The 17,997-nt window shown below is 38.7% G+C and overlaps 1 protein-coding gene across 7 annotated transcripts in view; it reads right to left on the bottom strand.

Annotated features, from left to right (window-relative positions):
- Positions 1-17,997, bottom strand: part of LOC124260704 — a 30,444-nt gene that overhangs the window by 11,040 nt on the left and 1,407 nt on the right. For 5 of the 7 annotated variants that reach the window (XM_046694982.1, XM_046694988.1, XM_046694986.1 and 2 more), the window contains exons 2-8: positions 10,094-10,369; positions 9,526-9,680; positions 7,247-8,901; positions 6,713-6,841; positions 6,362-6,513; positions 5,582-5,699; positions 4,624-5,107 (exon numbers count right to left, since the gene is read on the bottom strand). In XM_046694982.1, coding sequence (XP_046550938.1) covers positions 4,624-5,107; positions 5,582-5,699; positions 6,362-6,513; positions 6,713-6,841; positions 7,247-8,901; positions 9,526-9,680; positions 10,094-10,329 — 2,929 coding nt within the window. In that variant the 5' untranslated portion in view covers positions 10,330-10,369. Of the gene's footprint in view, positions 1-4,623; positions 5,108-5,581; positions 5,700-6,361; positions 6,514-6,712; positions 6,842-7,246; positions 8,902-9,525; positions 9,681-10,093; positions 10,370-13,610; positions 13,686-15,599; positions 15,682-17,997 lie in introns of those variants that run through there. The other 2 variants (XM_046694983.1, XM_046694984.1) reach the window with 2 other exon arrangements.

The following is a 17,997-nucleotide window of genomic DNA, read 5'->3' as shown; positions in this document are numbered from 1 at the left end:
AAACAAGCAGTTGTCACTAAGGTGACATAATCCCCCGCCGCATATTATCAAATCAAACTTAAAGTGTAATGAAAGTGAAGGTCGTTGTTTAAGATGAAGTTAAGTGTCAACAAAAACGTGGCCAGTCAGCCTGTCTTGATATTTTGCTCTGCTCTGAAGCTGTTCAAGCACACACATATTTTCAAGACTCACTTTGACCGTGACATGAACGTCATTGTGTATGAAATATGCAAAAAATAGTAATAGGGAAATTGCTTATCCAAAAACATTCAAGAGAAGTCTTGCAAATCTATGAAGAAAATCCAGTGAACCCTTCTTGAGATATCTTGCTTAGCATCTTAACATACGGAAATCTTCAAAGTGTCGCAGTGACCTTGAAACTTAGGTGAAGGTCATCAAACTCGACTTGGCCCGGCATCTTCTCTATATGAAGCTTGGTGTCAAATATGAAGAAAATCCAGTGAACGGTTGTTGGGGTATCTCGCTGACAAGCTTAACTAGACCAACAACTAGTCTCTGAAATGAACATATTTTACTGAAAAAAGTTCATAATAAAAAAAACAAATATAATGAAAAGGAGCCCTGAGATTTTCTTCATTTTCAGAAAAATGAGGAAATCTAGACTTGCCACATTTTCTAGACTTGCGTGGGCTTTATTGGATATATTTGCTTCAGGGTCTGTACGACAGACTAAAGCTTAACATGCAGGCTAACATGCTAAAATCTTCGAAGTGTCGTCGTGACTTTGAAAACAAGAAGACAAAGTCATCAATATCCCCCCGCAATGGCAAAATACTCTTCATTATTATGTCTACGTGTTATGATTATGTCAGATATTTAGGTGTGTATATAGAAAAATTGAAGGAGAGTATTGAAAGGTTTTAAAAGTTCTGCTCCAGAAAGGAGCACTATCACCAATTTCAGTCTATGTCAAACTTGTTGCCATGGAAACGCCAAAAATATTTTATTCAGAATTCAAAACTACCAAAAAGGCACCAGTACACCACCAGATCTATCGATGTGCCAAGTTTGGTGATGAAATAGTAAACGGTTTTAGAGTTCTGCTCCGGAAAAGACAAATGTGCACGGACAGACGGACGCACGCACGCACGCAAGCACGGACGGACGGACGGACGGAGTCCATTTTATTATCCCTCTCAAAACGCATTGCGGGGGGATAATTATGGGAAGGTCACCAAAATCAACTGGGCCCTGCGCCTTCCCTATATAAAGCTTGGTGTCAAACATGCAGAAAATCCAGTGAATGGTTCTTGAGATATCTCACCGACAAGCTTAACATGCAGGCTAACATGCTGAAATCTTCAAAGTGTCGTCGTGACCTTGAAAACTATTGGAAGTTCACCAAAATCGGCTGGGCCGTGCGTTCTCTATATGAACCAAATCTGACTGGGACTTTTCTTATACTGTGATGAACCTAGGTACCAAGTATGAAAAGAATCCAGTCAATGGTTCTTAAGATATTCCAATTCCTACGTACGTACGGACGGACGGACGGACGGACGGAGCCTAATACCATATCCTCCGCTTCGCGCTAAACGCGCGGCGGGGGATAAAAACCATAACCCCCCAAAAAAAACAAAAACAAAACAAAAACAAAACCACATAATGAAATACAACCATCAAAATCCCATTTTGTCTGAATCTCAGGACTTCTTTAAACAAGAAGAAAAAGGCATCAATATCCCCCGCAATGGCAAAATACTCTTCATGATTATGTCTACGAGTTACGATTATGTCAAATACTTAGGTGTGTATATAGAAAAGTGGAAGGAGAGTATTGAAAGGTTTTTAAAGTTCTGCTCCAGAAATGAGGCACTATCACTAATTTCAGGCTAAGCCAAACTTGTTGCCATGGAAAAGCCAAAAAATATTTTATTCAGAATTCCAAAACTACCAAAAGGCACCAGTACACCACCAGATCTATCGATGTGCCAAGTGTGGTGAAGAAATAGTGAACGGTTTTAAAAGTTCTGCTCCGGAAAAGAGCACTACTCCAATTCCAGGCTAAGTCAAACTTGTTGCCATGGAAACGCAAAACATATTTTATTCAGAATTCCAAAACTACCAAAAGGCATCAGTACACCACCAGACCAATCTATGTGCCAAGTTTGGTGAAGAAATAGTGAACGGTTTTAGAGTTTAGCTCCGGAAAAGAGCACTACCACTAATTTCAGTCTAAGTCGAACTTGTTGCCATGGAAACGCCAAAAATATTTTATTCAGAATTTCGAAACTACCAAAAGGCACCAGTACACCACCAGATCTATGTAGATGCCAAATTTGGTGAAGAAATAGTGAACGGTTGTGGGTTCAGCTCCGGAAAAGAGCACTACCACTAATTTCAGTCTAAGTCGAACTTGTTGCCATGGAAACGCCAAAAATGTTTCATTCAGAATTCCAAAACTACCAAAAGGCACCAGTACATCATCAGATCTATGTAGGTGCGAAGTGTGGTGAAGAAATAGTGAACGGTTTTAGAGTTCTACTCCGGAAAAGAGCACTACCACTAATTTCAGTCTAAGTCGAACTTGTTGCCTTGGAAACGCCAAAAATATTTCATTCAGAATTCCAAAACTACCAAAAGGCACCAGTACATCACCAGATCTATGTAGGTGCCAAGTGTGGTGAAGAAATAGTGAACGGTTTTAGAGTTCTACTCCGGAAAAGAGCACTACCACTAATTTCAGTCTAAGTCGAACTTGTTGCCTTGGAAACGCCAAAAATGTTTCATTCAGAATTCCAAAACTACCAAAAGGCACCAGTACACCACCAGATCTTTGTATGTGCCAAGTGTGTTGAAGAAATTTTGAACCGTTTTAGAGTTCTGCTCCGGAAAAGACAAATGTGCACGGACGGACGGACGCACTGACGGAGTCCATTTTAATACCCCCCACAAAACGCGTTGCGGGGGATAACAAAAACAAAACTTGAAGTTAATTGGGAAGTACAGTAACAATGTGATGACAAGGGATTACAAGTGGAAGCTAGTGACAATGGATTACATTTAGAAGCCAGTGGCACGTACACAGCAGGATGGGTTGGCATGTTTTTACAAGTTGTACAAGCAGTTAGGGTTGGTTGATGAGTTCGTCGTATTCTGAGGGCATGAAATAACCTTGAATTCTGTTACTCATGGGTTGGTGTTCGTTTGATGTGGATGGCTTTAGTTAATTTCCGTTTGGTAAAGTCAGCTTAGTTGGTTGCCAGTATTGTCTATTCTGGTCCAGTTGATTTGGTGATTGGGGTTGGTCTGAATGTGTTCTGAGATAACTGATTTGTTGTCGGATTTGTTTATTGACGCCTGGTTCTCTTTCACTGTGGTGTTGATTGGCCTATATGTCTCGCCAATATATGATTGTCCACAGTTACAGTCAATTTTGTAAACCACACCCTTGGGATTGGATTTTCCGTTGTTGAGGTGGTTACGCCCGTTGGCCTGTAGAAGGTTGTTTAGAGTTCTTGAAGTGGAGAATGTGGTGTATATATCGGCTTGTTGCTTCAGGAGCCTGCTGATCTGGTGTGAGGTCTTGCCAATGTAGGGGATGGAGATTTTTATCGGTGCTGGCTCTGGTCTTAGTTGATGGTGAAAGGGTTGAAACAAATGTCCTGTTGACTAATTGTTGGATAATCAGTGAGGTTAATGAACGCTTCTTTGAGATGGTTTATTTCCTCTTGAAGATTAGTAGAACAGATGTTCTTAGCTTTCCTTGTAAATGTGGATATTACACCAGTCTTTACCTGTGGTGGGTGGTTGGACTGGTAATGAACATATTGGTCGGTAGGCGTGGGCTTGCGGTAAACTGTAATCTGGACTGTGTTGGTAGGGGTGCGGGACACAAGGGCGTCTAAGAAGGGCAGTTTGTTGTTGGTTTCTGGTTCCATGGTGAATTTGATGCGGTGGTGTTGGCTGTTAAGATTTTGTAGTAGTTGGTCTGGATCTTGGACGGGGTGGAGGGTGACAAACTTGTCGTCAGCTTTACGATGCCAACACGTCGTTTTTACAACACAACAACTGGACAGAATACACAATACTGACCAAGCTGACTTTACCAAACGGAAATTAGCTGAAGCCATCCACGTCAAACGATACCAACCCCTGATCAACAGAAATCAAGGATATTTCATCCCCTCAGCATACGACGAACTCATCAACCAACCCTAACTGCTTGTATAACTTGTAAAAACATGCCCACCCATGCTGCTGTGTACGTGCCAATGGCTTTTAAATGTAATCCATTGTCACTAGCTTCTCCTTTTGTAATCCCTTGTCATCACATTGTTACTGTACTTCCAATTAACTTCTTGTTGTTCTTGTTAATTATATACAGTATATATATACCACCCTGGGTTTTTTTCGTTGTTTTTGTCTGACTCATACTTGCTTGACAACGATGCAAGGACCTGTATCGAAACGTCGCATCATCAGAATAAAGAAGTTGTTCATCCATAAAGTTTGTCCTTATCGAATTCTCAGTAAGGTTTAAATATGACCTTGTTGTTCATTCTAATAAGGAATTAATTAAAGTTGTATCGCTGAGAAATAAAACTATGAAATCTACAATCACAAGCTCTGTAATAATGTGAAAAAAGTTATCTCCCTTACCTGGTGTTGTATCATGCGGTTCAGATGGCACCATGTCACTTGTTGCTGTAATCTCCATTGATCCCGTGTTTTCACTGATGTGAATACTCTCTGTTACAATAATGTTTGTGTTGTCAGTCAAACCTCCACATTTATCTAATCGTTCATGTGTCGTGACAGTCGAAGGTTCCACCTCTATGTTAGAAATATCTCCCACTAGTTCTTCACAGATGACACTTTGATTGTGGACATCGATGACAGATGTTTGTGTGGATGTCCTCTTCCGAAAATCTTCCGCCTCAACGTCTTGTTTGCTGGCACTTGTGTCAATGGGGATCTCTATGATTTCCACCTCCTCGGGTGAGTGAACGTTGATTTCTTCATTGTCATTTGTATGCATCTCTGCTGCATCTAGAAGTTGGTGTTTAACAAACTCCCGATATCCAGATACGTGACAGTTCCTCATGACAGCAGGACAGACACCTGACAGCAATGCCTCAGCAGCCTGCAAGTAGCATGATAATACCTTGAGACACCTTTAACAATATCACCTGTATGCCAGACTATGTTGCTGAGAATCTAATTTGAATTGAAAGATGTATTTGTAATGTTGGCGTTTGACTGCAATACTAAAATATTTTGAGCATAAAAAAAATCAAAATTATGCTTGCTTTTTTAATCATGATTTTTATACCAGATAGCATATTTAAATAAACATATTGTATTCTCAACTTAATTTCTTTTTAACGAGAGATGGTTTTTATAATTTTACTCTGGCACAAAGGCATATTGTTGGGAAAAGTCCTAGCGTAGTATTCTCTTGCTGCTTCCTCATACCTAACTAAAACGAATGGAATAAATAGATTTAGACTTAAACTTTGTTTCTCCAGAAAACCCCAACAATACCCAACTGCTAATGTGACAGATATTTACATTTATGTGAGGTGTTACTCCAGAAATGCGTGCTTCATTCACTTACCATAAGAATATGCACACCACAGCTGTTGCCGTCAGTTTGTGGGAAGACGGGACACTGGATCTCTCTCCAGGTAGAAAGATTCTCTTTCGTTTCCCGACTTCTACAGGCCATGTACGCCCTGCAACCAAATCCGTGAACGTATTCTGAATAACGTTTGTCCGAAAACACTAATCAGTGCATTGACAGTCTACTTTGATATCCGACACACTTTCTTTCTTAAATTTGTTTTAGGGGGGTTGATAATGAACCAGGATATCCGCCTTTTCAAAATGTGGCCACTGCGCACATGCCGAAGGTAAAATGTGTATAACCCCTACTGTAGTGAATAGTAACCTTGAATGCAGAAATGATATCCTCTGTAGTAAGAGAAGTAAGCCCCTGGAACATTCGATCAGTGATAACTGTATAGGCGGTAACACATGCCATACTAGGATCCTGTAAATAATTTGTATTGGGACACTTTCAATTATTCCGCATGTTGCTTCTGTGAATATGCCGTGCTGACATGATAAGAAAGGTATGTCACCCTCCAAAATTATTTAGTCTCCGATTTCAGATGATCAACCCTCCCTCCCTCGAGCCCTCCCCCAACCCTCCTTCCAACTTTCCACCCAACCTTACATCAATTGATATCACAATAACGGGTTCTTCAAGCACGTTTTTACAAAATGGCAGGTTCTTTCTCCAGTGCTGCAGTTATATCCATCCATACATACATCCTCTAATGATATAAGCAAGCATCTTTTCATAGTATTGTTATCAACATCTGCCAGTTGTTACCTCCAGTGCTGAAGAATATTTCTCTGTGTATCCTCTGAGGGTATAGAGTTAATCACACAAACATCCCCATTTCTTATGTTCGCAGCAAGCAGTATCCAGTGACTGTGTCGACACATCGGCATCAGGATCCACGTGTACTCCACCAGGGCTACCTGGAATTATTCACAAAATGTATTAAATGTAGTTACAATGAAAACAACAATAAAATATACAGACATCATATGCTGTTACATTGCTGCTGCTGTTAGACTAGTCAACGAGTGTAAGCACCTACGAAACATGAGATCGCGATTCTGTAGTTATGCTACTCACATGCCAGTATCTTACTGGACAAAAAAGTGATAACTCTACCTCTTTATACAAGCACTCTCCATAATTCTTCTTTTCCCAGAATTCAGCAACGAAACATTCCAAGATGAATATTTTCGTGCCTTCTTTAGAGAATCGGTCTTCCAACAGATATAGGTAAGCATGGATCACCTGTAAAATGTTAAAGTTTATGAGAGCATGATGTTCTTTTATGTGGAATAAAAGTAGAGAACATCTTTGTGACAGCATAGAACCTAGACTACTTTTGCATGATTGGGCTTCAGTCTGCAATGTGCATATACGGAGGAATCAGGAATATCATCAACCGATAATTACAATCGAATCTAAACTGCACTTACTGACATTAAATACGACATCAGATGAAAAATTACATTTAACCATCACATTTTTCACACATGACTTCACACAGTGCAAGCAAAACTAATTTTGTTCGGCTAATATCAAGCACGATCTGAGTGTCAAGTAATGTTATTTTTAAATTCAGTTCTCAGTGTAGGGCACCAAATTCCCTTGAATGAATTCAATGGAAAATTTTCAAGTCAAGGAATAACTTACGCTGTCGTCCAGCCATGATGATTTGTTCAGCTTCATCAGGTCCTGTCCAACCACTGTATATCTGCCAATGCTAAAGCGTACATCGTTTGAGACCTCTACACTGATATCGTTGCCTGCAGGTTTTAAATGCCCTGGTCGTTCTTTGAGAGTTTCCATAAACTCAACAATGTCTGTTTGCATTTTAAATGCTCCTAACACTAATGATGCAAGTAAAGGTGGAAAGGTATTTGAATTCGTGTATTGTTGAACAGTTTCAGTTTTGAGAAGAAGGTCACTGGTCAAATTGAAATCAGACTCCCATAGATTTTTCACTTGTGTGATAAGTGTGGAAGCTGTGAGAGGCAGAGAAGATGAAAGCCACTGTGAGCCGTTATCTTTGATACAGGAGTTGCCAGATGATCTGTGAGCTGATGCTTCATGCTCAAAAGCCCAGTGTTCATCGGCTCTGTGTTGACAATAGGATTGCTGCTGACTGACATTCCATGTACTCTGAATTTGATGGAGTAGCTGAAAAATCTTCCCAAGCCTGCCATCGTTGACAATGGCGTGAATGAAGTTTTCGAGTGAAGCTGGTTGTGTGTTTTCACTGTTGTCATTTTCTACCAGCGCTGGAGTTTCTTTTCCTGATGCCTGTACTGCGATGTCTGAATTTGACTTGTTGTTGTCTTGACAAGTGATTTGACAGCTGCCATCTTCGGATGAGGAAAATGTCAACTCGTTTTCCTTTACATGTGTCGAAGGAGCATTCGCAGAGATAGAATTGCTTGAGGTAATACATTGATCTTGGAGAATGGTTTTAAGGAAATCAACCACTTCTGAGGCTCCTTGGTCTGTTTTTTCTCTGCTTATAGTCTGTGGTACGTTTGCTCCATCACACGTCAAAGGATGAAGATGATCTGTTTCGCCCGTTTCTGAGTGTAACACTTGTGTGTTATCAACGCCAGCAGTAGATAAGGCTGTGTTTGATTCTACTAACCGAAAGTCCAAAGGTGTCTTTGGATTTCTTACTGGCATCACGTGACTGTCTTCTGTCGGCCGTAGATTATCCTGATTGTCAGGGAAATCAGATGATGCTCGAACTATGTGTTGTAGATTCTTTAGCCTTTTCGGTTTTTTCCTTTTTCCTTTCTCAGGTACTATCTTGTCCACTTCAGTGTCCTTCTTTAAAGCAACTGCAAGATTGTATAGCGTAGGCTCTCCAGTTTTGTCCAGGCTGTTGGTGTGATTTTCCTTTGTGCAGTCTTTTTGCCCCCTGTATCTAGTGTTCATGACGTGAAGACGTGACCGTGGTTTATATACTTCTGGAACATCTGAAGTAGCTGCTTGCCGATTTAAAGAAGTCAAAGTTTCTGTGAAATTGCTGGAAACATCTTTGATGGCTCTGATTACAGATGGACAAAGTCGAATGTATGGAACAGATGCATTCTTGGAGTTACCATGAGGAAGATCTTCAGCAATTCTCTCATCTCCAATGTATTGGAATAGCACAAGATGATTGTCTTCTGCTAAATGAATATAGGCATGCTTCTTAAACCTCTTGTCCTTGCCTTCCCTGGTCTTTATAACAAAGAACAACTTCTTGAACTTTGGATCTGCTTTGGGTTGTTCTCGTGTGGCATTATGGTGGAAGTGGTATTGGTCACATCTCCAGTCATCTGCATTATCATTAATTTACAGACTAAATAGTTTTCCTACTTGAGAGAAGGTAAATGACATTGTTTCACAAGGACAGCCCAGAAATGTAAATCTTATAGAATGTAATGGAATATTGGACATTTCCAAAAGGTAAATATATTTTGATCAGAAACATAATATCCTTTTTAAATTAAACATGTTTAGATATAATGACGACAGTATAAGAGGAAACACCGTTACAGACATTACACCTGTCAAAGAGGTTTTAAATTTTTAAACTAATTTTTTAACAAGATAACAAATCACACGTTAAATGAGTGAGTTTAGTTTGACGCTGCTTTTAGCAATAGTGCAGCAATAACACGGCGGGTGACACCAGATATTGGCTTCACACATTGTACCCATGTGGGGAATCGAACCCGGACCTTCGCTTTAACCCAGTCTAAGTGAATGTAGGCTCAGTATTATTCGTTACAATACGCGACCTTCTACTAGGGTTTGTTAGACTCAGTATAGCAGTGTAACGAATAATACTGAGACTAAGTTTACTTAGACTGCGCTTTAACCACTAGGCTACCCCACCGCCCCCTCACACGTTAAAAGTCAGTGAGGTCTTTTCAAACTGGTATTAAAGAAGATGATACCTCGTTTGTTGACATCAGTGAAGTGATAGAGAAAGGCCTGTCCTGCCCGTGGTTTTACGGGAGGCTGGGTGGTGACTCTGCTGAAGTCAGGATTTTGGAGGATGTCAAGCACTTCCGTGGTGGTGAATGATTCGTCTTTGTTGGTATACGGTCGGCTGAAAAAGGTGTGTCTCAGTTTCAAGCTAACATGAACATGAACCTAAATGACAAGAGCCCTATCCCCTCCAGGCACAGGAACCAACCTTGCGTCAATTGTTTCAGAAGATTACTTGATTTTCATTCATAATCAGAAATGGTTTCACCTTTCCCTTAAATTTATCCACAGTTACATTTTTCTAAATGCTACATAAATTGATATTCTAGATGTGATGAAACATGACCGATTCATTCAAATGGTGTGTCTCTCCCAAAAAAATAATTTAATCCTGATAAAACAGGAATGGTGATTATTCCTGAATGATGAAGTTACTCACAATGTTGTCGGAACTGTACAATTTAATCTGAAGACATTAATTATGGATGGGGAAAGTGTTCTGTCACTTTGATGTATATAATATATCACACATACTTCGAGGGGTTGTTCTGCTGCGGAGGCTGCTGTCGTCGTGATGACGGCCCTGGGTTCAGTTCTACGTTTCCACTGAGAAGCAGCAGAAGTCCGATGACCATGAGAATGTGCCGCGGTCGACACGAGAAGCTGCCCCCTCCTGTTGTCATGCCCTGAGTGGTGGTAGTCTTCTGGCTCTTGTTGGGTTGGCTGTGTAGTCCAATCCGGGCTCTCCAGGTTTCTATGGTTACGCCCATCCTTGTACAGCAGGGTACGCGCTATTGGAGATGTGACGATCTGTACATAAGTATGATATAGTATGTTTTATTCACAAACTTACAACGTTTTTATGACACTTCTAAGATAGTATTGACTCTTCAAGCCGTAGGTATTGATTTACATACCATACTGATTACACCCTAATCTCAAATGATGATCATGAAAATACGCTAAAGAAGGAAGCAAATTGTGACATAATTGAAAGGTATCACAACCTCATTGGCAGGATACCTGTAACACTGTTTCATAAGTATGTTTTAGTGTAAATATTTAGGGAAACTACGAGCTCTTTCGATTCAGTCTGCTTTGATATCCGAGAGCCTTTCATTGTTAAATACGCTCTTTTTTATACTTAACAAGGACATTAGTATTTTCAAAATGTCGTCACTATCCTTTGCACACCATGTCATAATTAGATATGATAATTATATTCAATGATGTGAACATAATGTAGAGGTAATCAGTCATTATTTGACTGATCTTAAGTACATTGACCCATAACTATCAAAAACTTCAAAATAATGTTGTCGTTTTTTATGAGTCACAGGATCAGACGGGTGAAAAAAACTCACGTTTTTTTATCGTGGTCATCACGAGAAGTTTTATGTACGTGTTGAAACCGATCATTGCAAAACATACACACACAAAAACAAAAAAACAAAAACAAAAAAAACCAAAACAAAACCGTAGTACTGTCTATTGGAGGATCTGGATATATGGCATATGCAGCAGCTATGTGACGACAGCCAGACATAACTGGGTGAGACAAACAGTGGTTAATATGATGAGCAAGGATCCACGCATGACACACAATCAACAAGGTCAGCATCCCACAACCACTTTTCTCCCCACTATAACGCGCTATTTAAAGACTGTGGAATCTGGACTGAAGCTCATTTGGCATTACCGCAATGTTTCTCACATTTTGAAATTAAAGAACTATAAGAAATAATTTTCCCATAATTCTATCACAGGGAAAGGGTGCGAAGCTAAACGAAAATCAAAAACAAAACAGATAAACTGTACCGATTTTTATTGCAGATACCTTCACAGCAAATCTAGACGTACCTTGTGTGAATCAGAATAATCATTTGATTAAAGACTTTCATGTAATCAATATTTCTTATTTGTGTAAAGGGGAATTAACAAAAAGTAAAAGATTGCATGGAACAAATGCTAACGCCAATCTACACTGCAAACAGCAATGTAAATTTGTATGCTCGTCGGTTCTCTCTTTAGTGGTCTCCATTATGGAAGAATTGTCTCCCCCTTACCGTTGGGGGTTTCGTTTCAAGATGGAGTCCAAGAATAATGAGGATAAGGCTGTTGTCATCGCTAAGACGCCGTCAGAACTTCAAAGAATGAGACTAGATAAACTCATGAAAAATCCGGTGGGTAGACAATGAATATGTCTAGACGAAGTATCTTCATTGAAAACACGTGTACGAGTCAAGCATTATACAACTCCATGGCCTTACTCTTACGATTCGGATTTCGCACACAGACTGTGCTGTTTTGTAAACCTTTTTATAAAGCAAAACGAGATTTACGCAACGAATACAAAGGAAAACAAATCAGTCATTGCCTAACAAAGTTAAAGTATGCTTATTAAAGTATGTACAACTTTTAATGATAAGACGTGAAAACAACCAAGTAAATGTTCACCAGCAAGCAGTTCATTAGTCGTGAGATGTTGGAATATTTCTTGACAGTGGCTTAGCATGTTAAACGAGCAATAAACATGATAAAGCTTGTGCCAAACTGTCAGTCCTTGAAAATTGGATTTCAACTAGCAAGTGCTTTATTTTTGGGATAAGTGTGTCTCAGTTAAATATTGTTAGTAACTGAGAACCTATTTTGTTCATCTAAAATGTTATTGTTATGTACAGAGACATTATTCCAGTTCCCTCTGACACTTAGTCAGTTAAATGTTCTCTATACAAAAAAAGAAAAAAGAAAAAAGTTGATATAATTTACCAATATCTATTAGTTGTTAAGTTGTCCACAGGATGCGTATCTAAACTGAACATCTGCATCTGCACAATGGAGCTGATGATGTGGAAAACCCAAGTTCACACAAGGAGATAATAGCATGCATAATTGTAAAACTACAACGAGAAACAAGCAGTTTGTTACAAGTTTGTTAATGGAGACAAGTTATTGAGGGAAACCCATGTCTTTGTGATTATCTTACAATAGCTGATAATCGATTACCATAATATATTTCCTCTACCCTTTTAACATCTCTGACAATGCAAGAAATATAATCGTGATATCATTTCGAAAATGTACAAACATGTGGACACACAAACAAGTTGTGAAATAGAAGGGCTCCAGTATTCATTCGATCTACCCTAACAGAATTATAATGAGATCTCGTGATGTTCACAATACACGTATGTGTTTGGTAGATCTAGTGATTAATCTATCTCTGCTAACTTTACTGATCCGAGTTTTAGAAAACTCATGAATCATTGTGTTAACGTTCAAACGAGATGTCTGTGCGTTTATTTCTCTCTTTCTCCAACATGTTGACGTATCGTACTGGCTTAATATAGCGTAGTGACGGTAAGGTTATTGAAGGTACCTTGCGACGTACATACACTGAGTGAGTATCTCTGTGTGCGTGTGGTATTTTTCACCCAAGTCCGGACTTGTGTGTGTGTGCGGGGGTCTAGTTTGAATCCAATGGAGGAATCATTTGAAGGCATGTCGATATCATCAATCCGATAATTTGGAATTGTGAAAGAAAAGACTACGCAATATGATATGTATAGATGTGGAAAACCAAAGCTACAATAAAGTAATAGCATGCATGTTGTTTTATGACTATCACAACAAACAAAAGTAAGTAATCAGCTTGTAACTGAAAACAAAATGATTTCAACTTCAATTTTAGATTAAATATTCTATCTCTATCAGCTTTACTGATCCAATTTACATAGAAATCAGACGCATTTATACGTTAATGAGGGTAAGGTTTAAAACTGACGAGATCAGGTGATATGCAATATACAACCTAGATATGGAAAACACAAGCTTAAAATAGATACAATTCATGCAAAAATAGTAGCATGCATATTTATAAGACTACCACCACAAAAAGGCGTATGTTAGAAGCTTATTAATGGAAACAATATGATTTCAACTTCAACCTTACTTTCGTTCTGTCATAAAATCAAGATGCATTGTTATGAGATCCGTCGGATATTAGTGAATGTTCACTTGAAATGCTAAACATTTATGTTCAACTACTCACATCTCCAGGTCGGTTACAAATCTCATCCGTTAATCCATTCTCTTCATGAACTCACAGAGCCTAATTACTCAAAAGTACCCCGGCCAAACACAGTAAGGAGCTTCTTGTCCATGTTATAACGAACGCTGTCATGACAGCAAAGTGAAGTGTGTCCTCCATATATACCCGACTGGGGACATGTGACTTGTGTCATCCAATCACAGTCAAGCATGATGTCATAGTGTACAAGGAAGGCGTGTTACCTTCAGTATCCGAGCTTTATGAATTTCTATTTTGAAAGGAATCTATTGCCATAACTTCATTCCTATATCCGTTTAACAAGTCTTACAATGCGGGAAGTATATTCGGGATATCCTTTCGAATATGTAAAGAAATGTGGACACACAAACAAGTTGTGAAATAGAAAGGAACCCTGTATAGATTTGATCGACCCAACAGAATGATAGTGTGATCAAGTGGATATCAAGTCACATTCTCATGAGCCCAGTGGGCGTGTCTGAACCGATCCGAATGTTATGAACAAATATCTGATAGCATTTGTTTGATTAATGTGTGGAGAAAACTATTTCTTCACAATACACATGGGTGTTTGGTAGATCCAAGTGAATGACCTATCTCTACTCGCTTTACTGATCCGAGGTTTTAGAAATCCCATGAATCATTGTGTTAACGTTCAAACGAGAATGAAAACTTAATCGATTCCAAAACTGTATCACATATCTGAGGGTACCATCATTCATGAACGCTTGTGTGAAAGCACCTGCCAACTACATCCCTTGCTGTGTGTGACATTTCAGAAATGTTCCTGATACCGTTTCATAAGAAAGTTCATTTGAACATGTAATGTACAGGACATGTTCACTCCTGCATAAGTTCTGAAAATTGAAGGAACCTTGTAGACATGTGATCGACCACAACAGAATGATGACATGACCACATGCATATCTTAACAGGTCCGAATGTTAAGCATTTTCATTTGATATCATATCATTCTTATTTGTTTGACTGGTGTGTTCAAAGAGACGTATGTGTTTACTACTCCCGAGTAAATAATCTATCTGTACTTACTTTACTGATCCGAGATTTTAGAAATCACATGAATCATTGCGTTAACGCTCTAACGGTGTGTATGGTTTTTGTTTCTGGGCATATCGGATGCGATACTTGTAATTGAATAAATGGCATCCATTGTGCTATTTCCAAATGTACGGAGGCCTCAGGTTAGTTGGGACATTGATACAAATTACTGCAATATATGTGATTAATTTTATATAATGTGATTAATGTTTCTTGAAATAGATTCGTTCCAATATTTCATGTTAATGCTTGGTAGGTCGTTTACAGAATTTACAGTAAACATGCATGTGCACCACGAATAACCTGAGGGAACACCGTCTTCTGTAAATTTTCAGTTGATATATCTTGAGTAACAATCATGTTTTAACGTTGATCAGTGATTACATTAGGACATTCAGCGTTAAACATGCATGTGCACCAGAAGGCACCCGGGGAAACAATTTTAACGTCTTCTATAAATGTAAGTTGATAAACTGAGTAACGATCATGTTTAAACGTTGATCATTGGATACATAGGACATTTAGTGCTATAGATTGTCACTGAAACAATAAGATGAACAATGTGTGAAGGGGACTGGATTGAGCCCAACGGGCAGTTATCTGAACTGTGTAATATCATCAGTCCGATAGTTTTGAATGAACATGTAGGGAATGCGCACAGTGATATGAATTGACCTGGAAAAACCCAAGCTATAATTAGATACAACTCATACAATTAATTAACAACATGAATATTTTTAAGACAATCACCTCAAAAATGAGTATGGCATGGGTTTATAAATGGAAACAATATGATTTCAACTTCAACCTTACATTCGTTCTGTCATAAGGTCAAGGTGCATTAAAAACAGATTCGTCTGAGCTCAGTGAATATCCGCTACAAGTACTATACATTCATGTTCAACTACTCACATTTAAAGATCGTTACCCAACCGTCAATCCGTTCACTTAGGTAGCAACGCTGAATGCAGTAGAAACTTCTTGATGGTGTCATAATGAACGCTGTCTGTCAGGGTACCTAAGTGTGTCCTCCATATATACCCGATTGGTGACCTGCGACTTGTGTTATCCAATCACAGACAAGCATCATGTCATAGTGTACAAGGAAGGCGTGTTACATTCAGTATCCGAGCTTTATGAATTTCTATTTTGAAAGGATCGATAATCATAACTACATTTCCTTTATACTTTTGAACAGTCTGAGAATGCGAGAAATATACCAATGATATCATTTCGAAAATGTAAAGAAATGTGGACCTAGAAGCAAGTTGTGAAATAGAAGCGACAGCTGTGTTCGTTTGATCCAACAGTATGATCATGAGATCTGCATGTTATGAGTTTTCATCATACTGTGCACGTTTGTTTGATAGAAAAGTTGAAGGAACGATGTCCACACAATGCACGTGGCTATCTGGCACATGCTATAGAATAATCAAACCTTAGTGATCCACTGATTTTAGAAACCACAGGAAACCGTGTGCTTTTAATGGTAGGATTTAGGTAAGAGTTGGAACAATATGTGTGTGTATCAATCATTCTCTGCATTACTGTTCGGCTGTCTTAAATACATTGTATAAATGATAACCATTGATATATGGTAGAGACATTAGGAAGACATATGTGAAATATGACCGTAATAATAAACAATTACTTTTGCTAATTCGAACCTTTCATGTTCTTGCGGATCTGCTTATTTTTATATTTGAATCAGAATGTCTGCTCGAATTGAATCAGTCAGAATTTCTGTTCGAATTGTCAAAATCCAAACAAGGTAATTTGGCCAAGAAGTTTGATTCAGCTTTGAGGAAAATCAACGATCTGATATCGTTCAATAACCAACAAATAACCATAACTTGGTTTACCCACCTTAAGTGGAATCCTCTCTTTGTAAACAGACCATGCCTTTAAGAGAATGGTCAGGTGTAACAGATATGATGCCTTTGTGTGGACAGATGTAGTGATCTTCTGTTTTCATCACTATATATTTGTCATGGGAAACGTATGTTCCATATTTCATATGACAGCTATTCAGATATCCATAAATATCTATTCATTTAAAGTTATCCATAAATGCCTATCCGTGAAGTGAAATAAATGAAGATATTCTTGGATTCAGATATTACCAATATTCTGTTATTTCTATATACTTAAATAACAGAAAGAAAGACCAGTTTTATTTTACAGAAATTCCAAACAAACATTCTGTTATGTCTTCTGTCATGTGACTCTCTCTGTCAATGGAATCCAATTCAGTACTGAACTGTATGTTCCAGTCAGGGGTACAGTCATAGCTCAACGCCTGTAGGAATTAGAATTCTCTCAAATAGATAACGTTGTCAATTCATACAATGAAATTAACATGTAAACTTATCATTAATAAGCACATATCACACCTGGTCAAAGTGGAGTGAACTTGTGCATGCAGTAACTCAATCTGCAAGCTTCATGTCCAACACTGGGCTAAAACCGATCATTTCATACACCAGCTGAATTTATGCATATAACATAAAAACTGTTATTTATAGACGGGGCCTGTGATGAGATTGAAATGGTGGTTTAGAACCATATTTCATACATTCTTATTCGCACAGAATGTATGTAGATATGTTGAAATATTCCGATGTAGACTGAGTATATGATGAGGTAGAAATGAACATGTGTAATGGTCACATGACATAAATTCATGTTGCCTGCATATGTACTGGCTATCCAAACATTTCATACATTCATATTCGCATAGAATGTATGCAGATATGTTGAAATATTCCGATGTAGAATGCGTATATGATGAGGTCGAAATGAACATTTGTAATGGTATATTGAATACCCAATCATGTCAGTTTACCTACACACAAATTAGGGATCCGAGTTTTACGATCAAAACAGTGTTTTCTTGTGTTGTGAACCTGTGTATCAAGATAAATATCCTACTATCGCATTAAACAAATATACTGTATAACCGGTTTATACCCAATCCAGCACGCCACGTGATAGCGGCATGTATCATATTTTTTCAAGACTTGCTTGAACTTGTGTACATGTTTCAAAACGAGGTTATCTCATACGATCCGAGCTTGAAGAAGTTAACCCTTGTTTGATATAATCCACAATGTGTGTGTGTGTGTGTGTAAGAGGGAGAGAGAGAGAGAGAGAGAGAGAGAGAGAGAGAGAGAGAGAGAGAGAGAGAGAGAGAGAGAGAGAGAGAGAGAGAGAGAGAGAGAGAGAGAGAGAGAGAGAGAGAGAGAGAGAGAGAGAGAGAGAGAGAGAGAGAGAGAGAGAGAGAGAGAGAGAGAGAGAGAGAGAGAGAGAG

This window comes from Haliotis rubra, unplaced genomic scaffold (assembly GCF_003918875.1).
Source record: "Haliotis rubra isolate DU_JTF1 unplaced genomic scaffold, ASM391887v1 Scf771, whole genome shotgun sequence".
Lineage (NCBI taxonomy): Eukaryota > Metazoa > Mollusca > Gastropoda > Lepetellida > Haliotidae > Haliotis > Haliotis rubra.
This window is presented reverse-complemented; position numbering and strand designations above follow the sequence as displayed.